Source organism: Channa argus, chromosome 1 (assembly GCF_033026475.1).
Source record: "Channa argus isolate prfri chromosome 1, Channa argus male v1.0, whole genome shotgun sequence".
In the NCBI taxonomy this organism is placed as follows: domain Eukaryota; kingdom Metazoa; phylum Chordata; class Actinopteri; order Anabantiformes; family Channidae; genus Channa; species Channa argus.
In genome coordinates this window covers 14693941-14707535 of record NC_090197.1, presented here as the reverse complement: position 1 = coordinate 14707535, position 13595 = coordinate 14693941, and the positions used below count along the sequence as shown (strand labels likewise).

At 38.2% G+C, this 13595-nt stretch overlaps 2 protein-coding genes across 3 annotated transcripts; both read left to right on the top strand.

Moving 5' to 3' along the window:
• The first annotated feature begins 118 nt into the window (after positions 1–118).
• Positions 119–4910, top strand: rrm2b (ribonucleotide reductase M2 b). Of its 2 annotated transcripts, XM_067500023.1 has the most exons (9): positions 124–336; positions 820–978; positions 1321–1437; positions 1825–1958; positions 2648–2742; positions 2872–3005; positions 3582–3686; positions 3940–4053; positions 4270–4910. In XM_067500023.1, exons 1-9 carry the CDS (start codon positions 289–291, stop codon positions 4420–4422), a joined length of 1059 nt encoding a protein of 352 aa, XP_067356124.1. In that variant the 5' UTR covers positions 124–288; the 3' UTR covers positions 4423–4910. The 2 variants fall into 2 exon arrangements, with proteins under 2 accessions (XP_067356133.1, XP_067356124.1); XM_067500032.1 differs by lacking the exon at positions 820–978 and having other exon boundaries at positions 119–336.
• Positions 4911–4987: 77 nt separating this feature from the next.
• Positions 4988–13261, top strand: mtdha (metadherin a). The gene is made up of 12 exons (XM_067499954.1): positions 4988–5500; positions 6233–6331; positions 6607–6718; positions 7219–7386; positions 7603–7659; positions 7901–8074; positions 8576–8653; positions 8987–9058; positions 9174–9307; positions 10765–10875; positions 11026–11125; positions 11402–13261. The coding sequence occupies exons 1-12, from the start codon at positions 5153–5155 to the stop codon at positions 11464–11466; spliced, it is 1518 nt and encodes a 505-aa protein (XP_067356055.1). The 5' UTR covers positions 4988–5152; the 3' UTR covers positions 11467–13261.
• The last annotated feature ends 334 nt before the right edge of the window (positions 13262–13595 follow it).

Here is a 13595-nt window from a genome sequence, read left to right as displayed (position 1 = left end):
TGTTGAATTACTCAAAGAATGACTCATAAGTGAAGTTACGTTTAAGTGTGAAGTCTTGTCACTGTCATGTGTTTCTGTAGTGTGTGGTGGTTTTGTAACGTAGGTTGTGTGCGTGCGTGTGCGCGCGCGCTGGAACCGCTCCGCCTCTGTATCAGTGTCAGTTTAAATGGCTTTAACCAGCAAAGGTACAGCCACAGAAGGTTGTACCGCAGACGAAGACCGAGCCAGAAGAGACAAACAGAGTCCTCCCGAATGACACCGAGGGCGAAAACATTGTAACCGTAGGAAATGGATGTAACGAACATGAAGGAGCTATTTGATAATGTAAAAGACCCGGTGAGTGGCCAAAGCGTGTAATGTGTTTACGGGAAGTATAACGTGATGTGGGCTCATTGTCAACCATTTAGCTTGTGTGTTTTCGACAACGGAGGACTTGGCTGGTTATCTAATTAGCTAATTTCGCCGGCGCTTATTAGACTAAATTATTTTTGTCTATACAAATATAATGTTACTACACATTAATCCCATGAGTGAGGACCACGGCTAACGTAAAAGTTAGCTTTGCCTGTTTATGTTAGCTAGCTGTCAAGCGTAGCGTTATCACATACTGTAGGTTAAGCGCAAGCGCAGTGGCCAGTTGTTTTTTAAGTGAAGGGACTGTACTCAAGAGATAAGGACCAAAAAAAAAAAAAAAAAAAATATGCGTAAGACTTGTCCTCCAAAGTTCAACGATAACACGGAATAACAGAGACATCTAATAATACCAATGGCAGTCTAAATGTTTATTTGTTGTGTGTCAATGCTGGGCTCTTTGTGTAGAAGGGCTTCAAATATGAAGATCGAAAAAGCCCAAATGATTCTGAGGCGGAACCTTTGCTCCGAGACAACCCCAGACGATTTGTCATCTTCCCCATTCAATACCCCGAGATTTGGAAGATGTACAAGCAGGCACAAGCCTCTTTCTGGACGGTGGAGGAGGTGGGTATTGCGGGGTCCACATTTTGCTAGCTCGGTAGATTTAAAGGCTAGTGTTTAAAAAAACTTTCCCTCAACAAACCCACTTTACAGCGAAAATAATGTATCATTGAACCAAATTTAACACTTGTTAATGCATTACGGTTTCATATTACGTTATACCTTTATAGCACTTTGTAATCAACACTTCGTTTTTCTGATAGATTGCCACACACATTGAACCTCCCTGAATATACATGCATGCATTTGTATATCTAATGATGAATCGCAATTGACTGTCCAACACAGCTTGACATCGTTGCATAAAACTGAACAATCAATATTTGCTGACTCTGTGTCTTACAGGTTGATCTGTCCAAAGACCTTGTGCACTGGGACAGGTTGAAGCCTGAGGAGAAATACTTTATCTCCCATGTCCTTGCTTTTTTTGCTGCCAGTGATGGTATCGTCAATGAGAACCTGGTGAGAGAGCGGTCAGAAGGTTGTTAATCAGCTGGAACAGATGTGTGCCTCGAAAAGATAGCAGAGTGTGCAACATTTCTTTCATGTGCCTAATATTTATAGATTCAGAGCAGGACGATTTAATCCCAAAGTGAAACTCTGTGAGCTGTGCTCAATCAGCGTCTATAGCCACCTCGAAAATATCCTAACCAGCATGTTTTATATGACTGCAAAGTGCAACCTGACTAAATTTGTTCTTTAATAAGTCAGCTGTTTATGTCTACTGTGAGTGCCACAACCATCAAGAAGGACTAATTAAAATCCGGTTGTTTAAATTTGTATTTTTGTATTATTACATACAGTAATGTATCATAGTAGCCTTTGCATTGTATTTGTCTAATTTAACAGGTGCAGAGGTTCAGCCAGGAAGTGCAGATCCCTGAAGCACGCTCCTTCTACAGCTTCCAGATCCTCATAGAGACAGTTCACTCAGAGATGTACAGCATGCTCATCAACACATATATTAGAGACTTGAAGGAGAGGTCAGTTACTTACTGGTTTAGTCCTCTCTCGTGGTGTTTAAGTTTTTAACTTTAGGGGAAGTCAAGTTTTAGGCCAACTGTGATTGGAATTTTCTAAATTTTACATTTTTCTTTGGAGTATAACAGCATACATTTTCCACCGCAGTGTGAGACACATTGTTTGATAGTTGGTGGCTTAATAAACAATTGAATATAGCAATATAAAACATTTTGTTAAAAAAGCATTGTATAAGTGTCATTTGTATAAATTATTTCAAAATGTTGTTATGGCCAGATGATAAGGAATATGACTCAACCTTCTCACAGTAAGTGCGTAACCATAAACTGACAAGTTATTTTTGTGTGTCTTATTTTTTTAACAATTTAAAACAAAGACCTACACCTGTTCATCACTGACGAAATCAACACCACTTTGTGGTGATTCCGTTGCATTCACAGCTGCTGTGCTGTTAATGTACCCACAGACTAGGAAGATGACAATTTCATTCACGATAGGATGATTCTTAAAAAGTATCTGGACTTAAAAAGTATTTCTTCCATAACATGTATCATGTTGTTTTGGCTTGCTCATTCAGAAGTAAAACACAAACAAGCTGCCTCCAATATAATTCCATAGCGAAGTAATAATGTAATCAATAATAATGTAAGGTTGTCCTTTTATCTCCCGTAACTGGAATTGTTATGTTTAGGGATTACTTGTTTAATGCCATTCAGACCATGCCTTGTGTGAAACGAAAAGCAGACTGGGCCCTCCAATGGATAAATGACTGCAAATCCACATTTGGTAAGGAAGACATGACATTGTTAACGTCATATCATCATATCATTGATGAGCAATATCATGAGCAAGTCTGACCTGGTGGAGCTTCCCATTTTGGGGTATTAACAGTAACTTTGAATTTTTTGGCCTCAGGGGAACGAATTGTGGCTTTTGCAGCTGTGGAGGGTATCTTCTTCTCTGGCTCATTTGCTGCAATCTACTGGCTCAAGAAGAGGGGCCTAATGCCAGGCCTAACGTACTCCAATGAACTGATTAGCAGGGATGAGGTTAGTGGAAATGGCAAACAAGACAAGTAGTTATATCTGTTGAAAGGAGCTCTTTATTTGAGACAAAGTTGTAAAAAGTATGATCATGTAATATAAAGAGGATTTATGTTTGAACTCAGGCTACACAACTCACATTGCTCCATGTAATGCAAATTGTTGCCTTGCAAATTATATTTTTAGATAGACGTGAAATTTTGCGGTATGTAAAGTAAAACATGGTGATTGTTATCCATTGTTCTGGCATAGTACTGTCAAGTACTTTTATCTTGGAAGACTTTGTTTGAAACACCTGCACTGAGGTTTGACAGTGCACAAGTTTTTTGTGTCATTTCAGGTCACTCTAAGAAGTTCCCATACTGCATTCCTGGCTACATGACCTGCAGTGTGACTGCTGACTTGATTTAGCTATTCCTTTCCCACTTTGCTTGTTAAAAATGATCTGATTAGCTATGGTGCTCTAGGGTTAGTTTATGTAGTAGTTATGTAGTGATATGGTCACAATTTTCATGTGAACATAAATAATGGCTGATCTCTGATTTCCTATCTACTGTCGTGATATATTGATTTGTCTCTTAGGGTCTGCACTGTACCTTTGCCTGTCTGCTGTATAGCTACCTGGTAAACAAGCCATCAGAGAACAGAGTGAAGGACATAATCACCAAAGCTGTTGGCATTGAGCAGGTCAGTTTTTTGGGGGTGTAAAATACTACCCATTATAAAACACCTATATTATAAAGTTTTGTAACAGTATATTGCTGCTTCTCATTTTTTAAATTTTACCTTTAACTTTTTCTATTTTGACTTTCATAAAAATAGACAAAGTAGCTTGTAAGTTTATGCTCTTCGGATTTTCTCCTCTGAGTTTACAAACTACAGTCTTGGCAGGTCATAGTACTTGTTTAAATATAGACACATATCCTTTTTGCTATTCTAGGAGTTTCTGACTGAGGCCTTACCAGTGGATCTCATTGGAATCAACAGTTGTCTGATGAAGCAGTATATTGAGTTTGTGGCCGACCGCCTTCTCACTGATCTTGGACTGGCTAAGGTGATTGAATATTTTAAAATCTTGAAATAGGTCAAATGTAAAACATAATGTGCTGTCAAAACAGGATCCTGTCAAGTGTGACTGTAAGACCTCTATTTTTTGCTGAAGGTTTTGAAATATTATTGACTAATGATTTTAATGGATTTTAACAAAATATGTAACGTAACACTAGTTTAGTTTATTTTATAATAGTGTGAAATTTTCTTCTTTTCAAAGGTTTATCAAGCTGAGAATCCTTTTGACTTCATGGAGTCCATTTCACTAGAGGGGAAAACCAACTTCTTTGAGAAGCGGGTCGGAGAGTATCAGAGATTTGGAGTCATGTCAAACACAGTGAACTATGAATTCACTCTTGATGCAGACTTCTGACACTAAGATGACATTCTGTTAAATATTTGTTACATTTGACTTGTTAATTTATTTTATTATTTGTTCATGCAGTAGATGAATGCTGCCTTATGAAAATGTTTATATTATCATAACAGCATATATAGTGCAAATTAAAGGTGAAAACTTTAAAAACTACTCTCAGGCAGACCATTAGAGGGCTTGGACATCGAGAATTACATTTTGACTCAAGTAACAACCAGTGTAGTTTGTAAAGTGAAAAAAGAGAACATCCTGTTGAATGTTGTTTTTGACCATGACACACTGCAGTCATATTTGATCCCAGGTTTAGCCAACAATGAAAGAGATGATGAGCAACTTTTTTCTACCTTATTTGCACATACAAAAAAAAAAATTAAATCTAGATGTTATATATTGTATTTAGTGTGCAGTTCTGGTTGCTGGTTTCTCTAAAGAACTCTTAACATTTTGTATTTTTTAATGTACAATAAAATGCAAGTTATAAGAGGTTTCTGCGTAACGACTAAATGAAGCCACCTTTCTTCACCCTCTTAATTGTGGGTTACAAACGTGCTTTGGGAATGATTTAATTCCTGAATCGAATATTACTGTACAATGTGCTCCGTACTATAGTTTCACTGAGATTTCTCCCAAAGGTCAGATTTCATTAGCCACTCCTCCGTCCTTTAGCATACGGATGTTGGAAATGATAGCTAACAGTTAGCTGCTAGTGTTTTCGCTATTTAAGACGATGGCTGGGGACTTGAAGGGCTTCGCGCTGGATAAAGCTGAACTGCTTTCGAGTCGCTTAAAGGACCTCCTGTCTTCAGGACAAGTTTATGTTCGTGCTCAGTTCGGAGTGGATTTGGGTCTGAAGCCCGAGCTGTACCCGACGTGGGTCATCCTGTGCACGGCGGCGGCGGGTCTGCTGTTGATACTCTGTCTGTCCTGGGCCGCCGTCTGTGGCGGTGCGTTTGATGGGAAAAAGCGGGGATCCCCGGTCATTCCGAGCAGCGGGGAAGCTGCCAAGGCCAATCTTTCTAAAGCTGCAAAGCCAGAAGAGCAGAAGAAGAAAAGCAAAAAGAAGACCCCCGACAAGGTACAGTACGCGGCGTTAGCGGGCTACCGAATCACGATGGCTCTGCTAATACAAGCGTGTCTGCGAACAACTGATGCTGATGTTCTTCTCAGTTAGCTCGCTGTTAGCTCATTTAATACATTTATTCCCTTTGTTATTTTAGCTCCGACGGTTGCGGAGTGTAACGTTGAAATTAGTACGGGCGGGCTAACTTGGCTGTTCTGTCGCACCACCACACTTTGTTTACGCCACATAAATTCAGTTTTTCTGTGGGACCTACTTACGAATGAACACAATAACGTTAGTTGGCTAAATATACAAAGAAAGCCAGTGTTGTTTGGATATAAATGCTAATTAGCTGCGTGATTGGCCATAATATTTTATCAAACGCGAGTTGGTTAAAACATTATCGTCAGCCAGCTGACTATATGCATTTACTACTACCTTTTATATGTCATTACAGTATACTGTAATTATAAGACACATTTGCATTGTTTGCATATCATGTACGTAAACAACAATAACAGTTTTAAGTTGAAGACAGAATATTCATGTCTCAGAATGATGGGTTTTTGGGCAGCATTTGTGTTAATGTGAAACTCCATTCGAAAAACCCACTGAAAAAGCAGATTTCTTCTAAAGACAAACGTTTACAGTACTACTGATGTTAGATTAATTTGCCGTTAAGGGGTGAAGTCAGGCCAATATGATCAGCACCAACATGTTTATCTGATATCTGTCTTTGCCCACTAGAAAACTCACTCTAATGGACAACCAGTGACTGTAGCTCAGGAGGAAGTTAAAGTGACTGAAGCGGTATCGAAGTCGTCCCCACAGACCAAAACTGAAAAGGTATATTTGAGCAGCTGCTGCCAAGGTTAAGAGGACCTGAAACTGTTGGTAGATGTCAATGGGTAGAGTACCCAACGTTTTGCTAGTCACATTTATTAAAAATCTATAAGACATTTTGTTATTGTGAAATATTACTAAACCCTACTCTCACTCCTTGTTAGATTGGCAAATGTGGCATGGTTTCAAATGGCAATGTTACACAATTGCCATTAGTATACTTTTTTTTTTTTTTTTAACACCCTCTTCTTCACTTATTTAGTTGTGTCTTTTGACAGGGGCATGAGGTACAGTCCCCAGTGCAGGTGAAAAAGAACAAGAAGAAAACCAAGACTAATGTGAAACCAGTCCAGCATTTGTCTACAAATGATGGGAAGGAACCTGACGATGGTAAGTCTGCATTGTGGGGGAAATTTCACAACTTCTCATTTTGAAACTGACTCTTTAATTCTACTCACATCTGCCATAGTTTAAATTTTTACAACTTCTTTCATGACTTTAGCTGTGGTTGGCCTCACTTACTGCTCCACTTGTCACGTCTCGTAACCACCATTTTGATTAAATAATGTCTCGTGCTAAAGTTATTTAATGCGAAGTAACCTAATGTGCATGTCTCTTCAAAGTACATTTTCAATTCAGTATTTGATAAATATACACACATTTAATCATTTTTTTTACTTATGATGATAGAACATTTTTACTAGTTTATTTGAAGTTAAGAGTTAAGTTTGCATTCCCTTACAATAAAAACTGCTTGTAGGGGGATGTACACTTATCTGTAAACCGTGTACAGTAACCTATGGGTAAAAAATCTAAAACACTGTCCCTTGCATTTCATGGCATACACCAGGCTACCAAACTATTTGTCGTTTTTTTTCTGTGCCCATCAGGTGCATGGGAGACCAAAGTCAGTAACCGAGAGAAGAGGCAGCAGCGCAGGAAGGACAAGGGTCCCGAAGACTCTGGTAGCCCCGGAGGTTTTGAGGTCCCCAAAACCATTGTGCCAGCACCTGTAGCCACAGCACCAACCAGTGTTAAAAAGAATAGAGGAAACAATGGTATTTGTCTGATAGATGTTAGAATATAAAGATTTTATGTTCTACTCAAGCCTAGGGAAGTAATAAAAAAGTTGTGCCTGTCAGAAAAAGTTGAAAATTCCTTTTTGTTATTATTTTTTCGGTTTCACTAAGCAGCTTTGTTTGGAGCTAGGTAGGGATTAGTTCACATATACTTAATAACTTGACTGAAGTTAAATCAAGGTTTTTTTCTTTTAGTTCCAGACTCCCTGCATTCAAGAACCACTGGAAAGGGAGATACAGCCAGTAGAGCTGGTAAAGAGAACACTGAACATTAAATTTTGATCTATCTAATAAGTGACAATGACAAACATTTTTTAATAATTGTCATTTTCTGTCTTTATTTTTTTTTTTTTTAGTAAAACTTGTTTATCTAAAAGTGATGGTTAAACCAATAAGATTGGTCTAAACCTAATTATCTGCTTTCCATGCTGATTTGCTATCCAGGTATTTCAGCACTAACAAATGTTAAAGTCTGACTTTCTGTGTACCTCAGTGTCGTCCAGCTGGAGAGAGGAGCCCTTAGTTAATGGTGGAGGATGGGCTGACGTTTCCTTGAAGATCCCAGGTCAGATGGGTACTGTAGAGGGACCCAAGTGGAGTACCATTTCCACGGCACCGCATTACAGGGCTACAGTTGAGCCCCAGCGCTGGGGACAGGAGCCACAAGGTACCATCTCAATCTAGACAGAAATAACTGGTAGTACAACATATTTAAACAAAAAATGATGAGGTTTTTTTATTATTTTTGTTCTGTTATACATATTTGATTTGAAAAACAATGAAAGGGCTTTGCTGACTTTGAGCTTAAATGTATTTGGGAGTAGTTATAACTATGTTGAGTAAACAGTATATTTCAAAGGCCTTTTTATTCAAGGGACTGATCACTCCCAGTTTTAACTGCATTTATTCAATTATTTCATTGTGGACAGAAATTTCAATTTGAAGCACTGTGTATATACAGCTATGAAGTGGAAATAGACGGTAGCCTTTTTCATTAAATATTTTAAAATAGATCATATCTTTAAGTCTGGGAAAGAGGATGGTGTTTTTATAATATAAATGAATGGCAGTGCGGAGTTATTAGGAAGTCCTTCAAACCTCTATTGAGAGCGTAGGCAGCACAGTATTCCAACAATAAAATTGTGTTTCTCTGTGCTCTCACAAATAGCATGGCCTGGCATTGATGACCGGACAAAGAAGGACATGAACCCTGTGTCCTTGTCCATGATGGCCCTAAACACCACAGGTCTGTATTTTGATTGACTGCCCATTTTATTCCATCCCTAACAGGACTGTATTTTAATAGCTTCTTATGCCTGGTGTCTTAGAGCATCAGGTTGGGATGCAGAAGGCCGTGCCACCAGGTGTGGCCCCTCCCAGCATCAAGGGCTACCTTAGTGCCAAGCCTAGATAAAATGGGAGAGTTTTGGCAGGAAGGGCATCCAATGTACAAACTCATGCCAAATCAGCGTGCTGAACACGTTATGCTGTGGCGACCGCTGAAGTGACAAGCTGAAAGCGCTTCCTTTTTGTTGTTTTTTAGTAACTATATTGTTTTTACCTTCCTTCCGTGTTTTAGAAGGAGTATCAAGCTCAATTGAGCTACAGTGGACAAGCCCTCGTGCTGTTGTCGATGAATGGTCTGGATTCAGTAAGTGTTTAAGAATCGTGTCCAAACACAACCTTACAAGAACTGCTGCTTGATTGAAAATAAATGATAAGCATTTGGGATTTCCTACACCTTACTTTTGCTCTGTTTTTTGTAGATGGGATGGCAGCAGTGGACCCCACCTCTGATTGGAATGCCCCAGCAGAGCACTGGGGAAACTATGAAGAGCCTTCTGTGTTCATTACACCAGCCCCTCTGTCCAAGCCAAAAGAACAGCCTGCTGCCAAGAAGGTCTTGCTGTCTTCAGTTTCTTTTTTTGTTTGTTTAAAACATAATTCAAATCTAATTGTAGTGGGTATTAGGCAAATACAACCTCAAACAAACAGCAACATAATTTTTCAACTGTGCCATTATTTAAAAAAATAAAGCTTTAAAAAAACAAAACATGGGCAATACCAAGTACCACCTTACTTGATTTAAGAGGGTAAGTTGCAGCCAGCGCTGCGAATCATCAAGTTTTGGCAATTTGCTAGTCTGGTGCATTCAGGTGTGTTAACACAATGTCATGAAGGAAAGACATGAGCAGTAGTTTAAGAGAAGTGATTGTTGCTGCACGTCAATGCGGAAAGGGTTAGAAAACTATATGCAAATAATTTGGAGTACAGCCTTCTACAGTGAGAAAGATTATATAGAAGAGGAAAGCATTCAAGACCATTGCCAGTCTTCCCAGGAGTGGACGTCCAAGCACATTCACCCTAAAGTCAGTTAGAAAAAAATAAAAAACAAGACCTACATCTCAGACCCTGCCGCTGAAACACCTCATACCCACTGTCGAGCACGGTCTCAAAGGGCTGGTGATTTGGGCTTGGGTTGCCGCCACTGGATGGGGGCACCTTGCAGTCATTAAGTCAACCATGAACTCCTCTGTACCAGAGGATTCTAGATGTGAATGTGAGGCCATCTGCTCGACAGCTACAACTTGGTTGAAAATGGGTCGCGCGACAGGACACTGATCCAAAGCACACTGGCATTTTTACATTGGAATGGCTGAAAATTAAAGGATTTTTTTCAGCCATTCCAGTCCAGACCTCAACGCAATTGAACTGTGGGCAACTGTGTAGAATGCTTTCTACTTTTAAGACCTCCAAACTGTTTGAAAATAGTTTTATAAGCCTTTCCAGATTGATCTGCAGCAACAATAGCCTCTCTAAAAGCACTGTTTATGCCGTTCCTTCTTGGGATTGTGTTAACCCACCCTACATAACATACCATGTATGCTTTAATGCAGCCAACTGCAAAAACTTCTGCTTTTATAGAGGTAATGATCAGTTATATGAGGGCAGATTCACAGCACCTGGCTGCAATTTACCCTCTTAAATCTTATTGAGCAGTAAGGGGGTACTTACTATTGCCCACTTTTGCTTTTTTTTTTTTTGTTGTTGTTGTTGTTTGGCTTTGTTTGAAAAAACAATGGCACAATGGAAACGTTGTTATTGTTCTTCTGAGGCTGTATCATTTTGGATAATTTTTATATTATTTTTACACCAGCAAAAGTTAGTGCCTGCTATTTTAATTCCAAGCATGACCGTATATTGTATATATGTTTTCTAAATTCCCACCCATCAAAGCCTGAGTCCTATAATATGTGAAATTATGTCCACAAATTCTGTACTTTGCAGTGTTGATCCCAAATCCACCTCCTTCATTTTCAATGTGAATAATTTTCATGTCTGTCTTTGTTCTGGCAGGAGTCAGAAGATGAGAAGGACATAGAGGATCCCTCTGGGGGAACAGCCAAATCCAAGAAGAGGAGAAAAAAGAAGAAGAAAACAGAAGAGGATGCTGCATCTGAAGCTCAGGCAAAAAAAACCATTTCAAATTCTAGATAAATGTCAAAATTACAATATGGTCTTAAAAGTATTACATTGTTGTATTATTGCATGCATTTAAATACAATTAATGTTGCCATTGTCCCTGTTTTGTTTCCATTTTCAATTTTATGATTAAAGACGGTGGGCCCAGCACCCCTGGTCAGTACAGGTTCCAAACCCCAAGAGCTTCCTTTGCTGGCTTCCAAAAAGCCGAATCCCAACATGTCTTTGATTCAAAGTAGGTTTCAGCAGTTGTGATTCTGTTTCTAGGTTTACTTACTTGAGGGAGAAGCATCACGCAGAGTAGTAATTGAATTCAGCATAACAATAACTACTCCTACTATTATTCAGTCCTTCTTTTTACATAAATGTATTTAGAACAAAACTTGTAATTTGTCCATATAAATATATAAATAGAAAAAGTTGAGTAAACCACCACTACCACCACCCCTACTACTATTAACAATAATGATCCCTTTCTTTTTTTCCTTTTTCATTTCCCGTCCTCTTCCAGAGTCTGAGCAGACTGTGGAGCTTCCAAAGCCCTCACAGAAGAAAAAAGTCAGAAGAGAAACATGAAGTCACATCACAGGTCCAAACAAGCATATGCAAATGATTGTTAAAAGTGTCACATGCAATAATTACCAGGTATAAAGTTTCTTTCTGAGGTACATTAAAAGTTTATCAGTTACCGAAACAAAAAGAAAGCAAGCAGGAGACACCACCTGCTTGTCTGAATATAATGAGGAAATGTGGTCCTATGGACTGAAATCTTAACTAATTTGCACTATTTGCTGCACTGCAAACAGAGTTGGAGTCTCAGGACAGTCAGAATTGCAGTGGACATGTTTGAATAATTATTTTTTAATTCATCAGAAGTGTTTTTTTTTTGTTTGTTTTTTCCTTCAAGGGTTGATGTTTATAACTGCCTCCCCACCCCAGTTAACTTTTAATGATGTTTATAATAATGTTTAATGAACTGGTCCGGATGTTTTTAAGAACATTCTCATGCCATTTGATTGTTAGAAATGATCCATCTTCTTCATGAAGTGATGACCACATAGAGCAACTGCAAGTCAAAAATTCAAACATGCACGAAGTCCTGCTCAAAATGAAGTTTATTAAATCAGTATTTTTCGTGTCTTTGTCTTTAAATTTAAACTATACAATTTGGAGGATAGTGACTGCAGAAAATGGACCAGATCTGATCTTATTTTAAATTTATTTTTTATTTTTTCAACCACAACCCTAAAAATGACATTTGAAGAATATTGTCACTGCTATGCAGAGAGAGAACTGTTATGCAGAGAACACAGTTTCTGCTATAGAGAACTGTGTATAACATGTAAAATCCACCAGGAGGCACTGTAATGTAAAGTTTAGGAACACTTGGCTTATCCCTCCTTGTAAGTATGGTCTAATATAATCCCTGTTCTTTTTTCTGAATAGACTGTGCTTCAATTTTTCTAGATACACAAATGGCCCTTTCTGCGCTGTTAACAACATTTTGTTGTTGTAACAGTTTATTGTGTTCGAAAAAGCCATGCCATATGTACAGATTGTAAGGGCTTTTTCCTGTTCTCTGATTGCACTGTGCAAAAGGTTGTATTGAGTTCCTTTTGATTTTGGCATCTTGTTCTGCAGAATGTGAAATGTAATATTTTTAGTACCCAACTTCCTGGATTTATGATGGCAGTAATCATGGTTCTTGACAGAAATTGAAATTGAAATAGATGAAAAGGAACAGCTTTAATTACACGTCAAAGTTGGCTTTTGAAAAAGATACACATATGTAAAGGAATTTAATTCCATTGCCTTAATCCATAGGTGTATAGAAAGTGTATTGGCATCTGTTTTTTGGTTTGGTTTTTTTTTGTTTGTTTGTTTGTTTGTTTTTTTTACCATTTAGTTGCAAGTTTTGATGTCAGAATTAATTTCATCTTGCATGACTTTGATACTAGTTCTAATGAACATGAAATTGAACTGTCTCTTGCTTTAACTGTTAATGCTTGTTCCTGAAGTACCACTTGGTGTATATACTACTACAGCTTTTTTAAAGGTGGCAAATCTCTGTTTTTCTGTGAAATCTGATTAAGTAGACTGTAACAGGAATCTCTTGTTGATCTGCAAAGAGCCTTAGTGCATCAAGCTTGTGGTACATTATTGTTGGTAGGCCTAACAGAACAAAAACAATGTTTGCTGGCTTCAGGTAGCCTTTTTGTTTCATTTTTACTGAGTTAGGATGATTCATTCAGTGTATTTATATCCTTGTCTCTAGAAAACTGTTTATGTGGATGATTTTGTTTAATGAAGAGATACAAATGATATTTCTATGTTTTGTTTGGTAAAGATGGAAAATAAATGCTTGATATCACCTCGTTGTGCAATTGTTTATTTTCAAGTTATAGTTACTAATAAACGGTCATTTTGCTTGGAAGAAAACTTAAGACCCAAAGATGACAATAATTCCTAACTGCCTTTCCTCTATAAGTCATAGTTAATGATATCCTGTTAAAGTAACTGTAGTAAACAGGCAGACCTCCACACAAACAATACTGATAGTAAATGGTGCCTTCTCTCGGTCACCTGGCATGTTCGTTTTATTTTGTTCTGTCAAACTAATCCCAAATCTATAACTAATACAATGAGGAGTCTGCATGCTGTTGTGCATCAAAGGCCTGTGATAGGCCCTGTTTGCAGTGACCCTT

Coding starts and splice junctions, on each gene's coding strand:
- rrm2b (XM_067500023.1), top strand. CDS start 289: ATGGATGTAACGAACATGAAGGAGCTATTTGATAATGTAAAAGACCCG. Junction 2,743..2,871: donor TGACTGCAAATCCACATTTG/GTAAGGAAGACA, acceptor TTTTGGCCTCAG/GGGAACGAATTGTGGCTTTT. Junction 3,006..3,581: donor AACTGATTAGCAGGGATGAG/GTTAGTGGAAAT, acceptor TTTGTCTCTTAG/GGTCTGCACTGTACCTTTGC.
- mtdha (XM_067499954.1), top strand. CDS start 5,153: ATGGCTGGGGACTTGAAGGGCTTCGCGCTGGATAAAGCTGAACTGCTT. Junction 6,719..7,218: donor TGGGAAGGAACCTGACGATG/GTAAGTCTGCAT, acceptor TGTGCCCATCAG/GTGCATGGGAGACCAAAGTC. Junction 10,876..11,025: donor ATGCTGCATCTGAAGCTCAG/GCAAAAAAAACC, acceptor TTATGATTAAAG/ACGGTGGGCCCAGCACCCCT.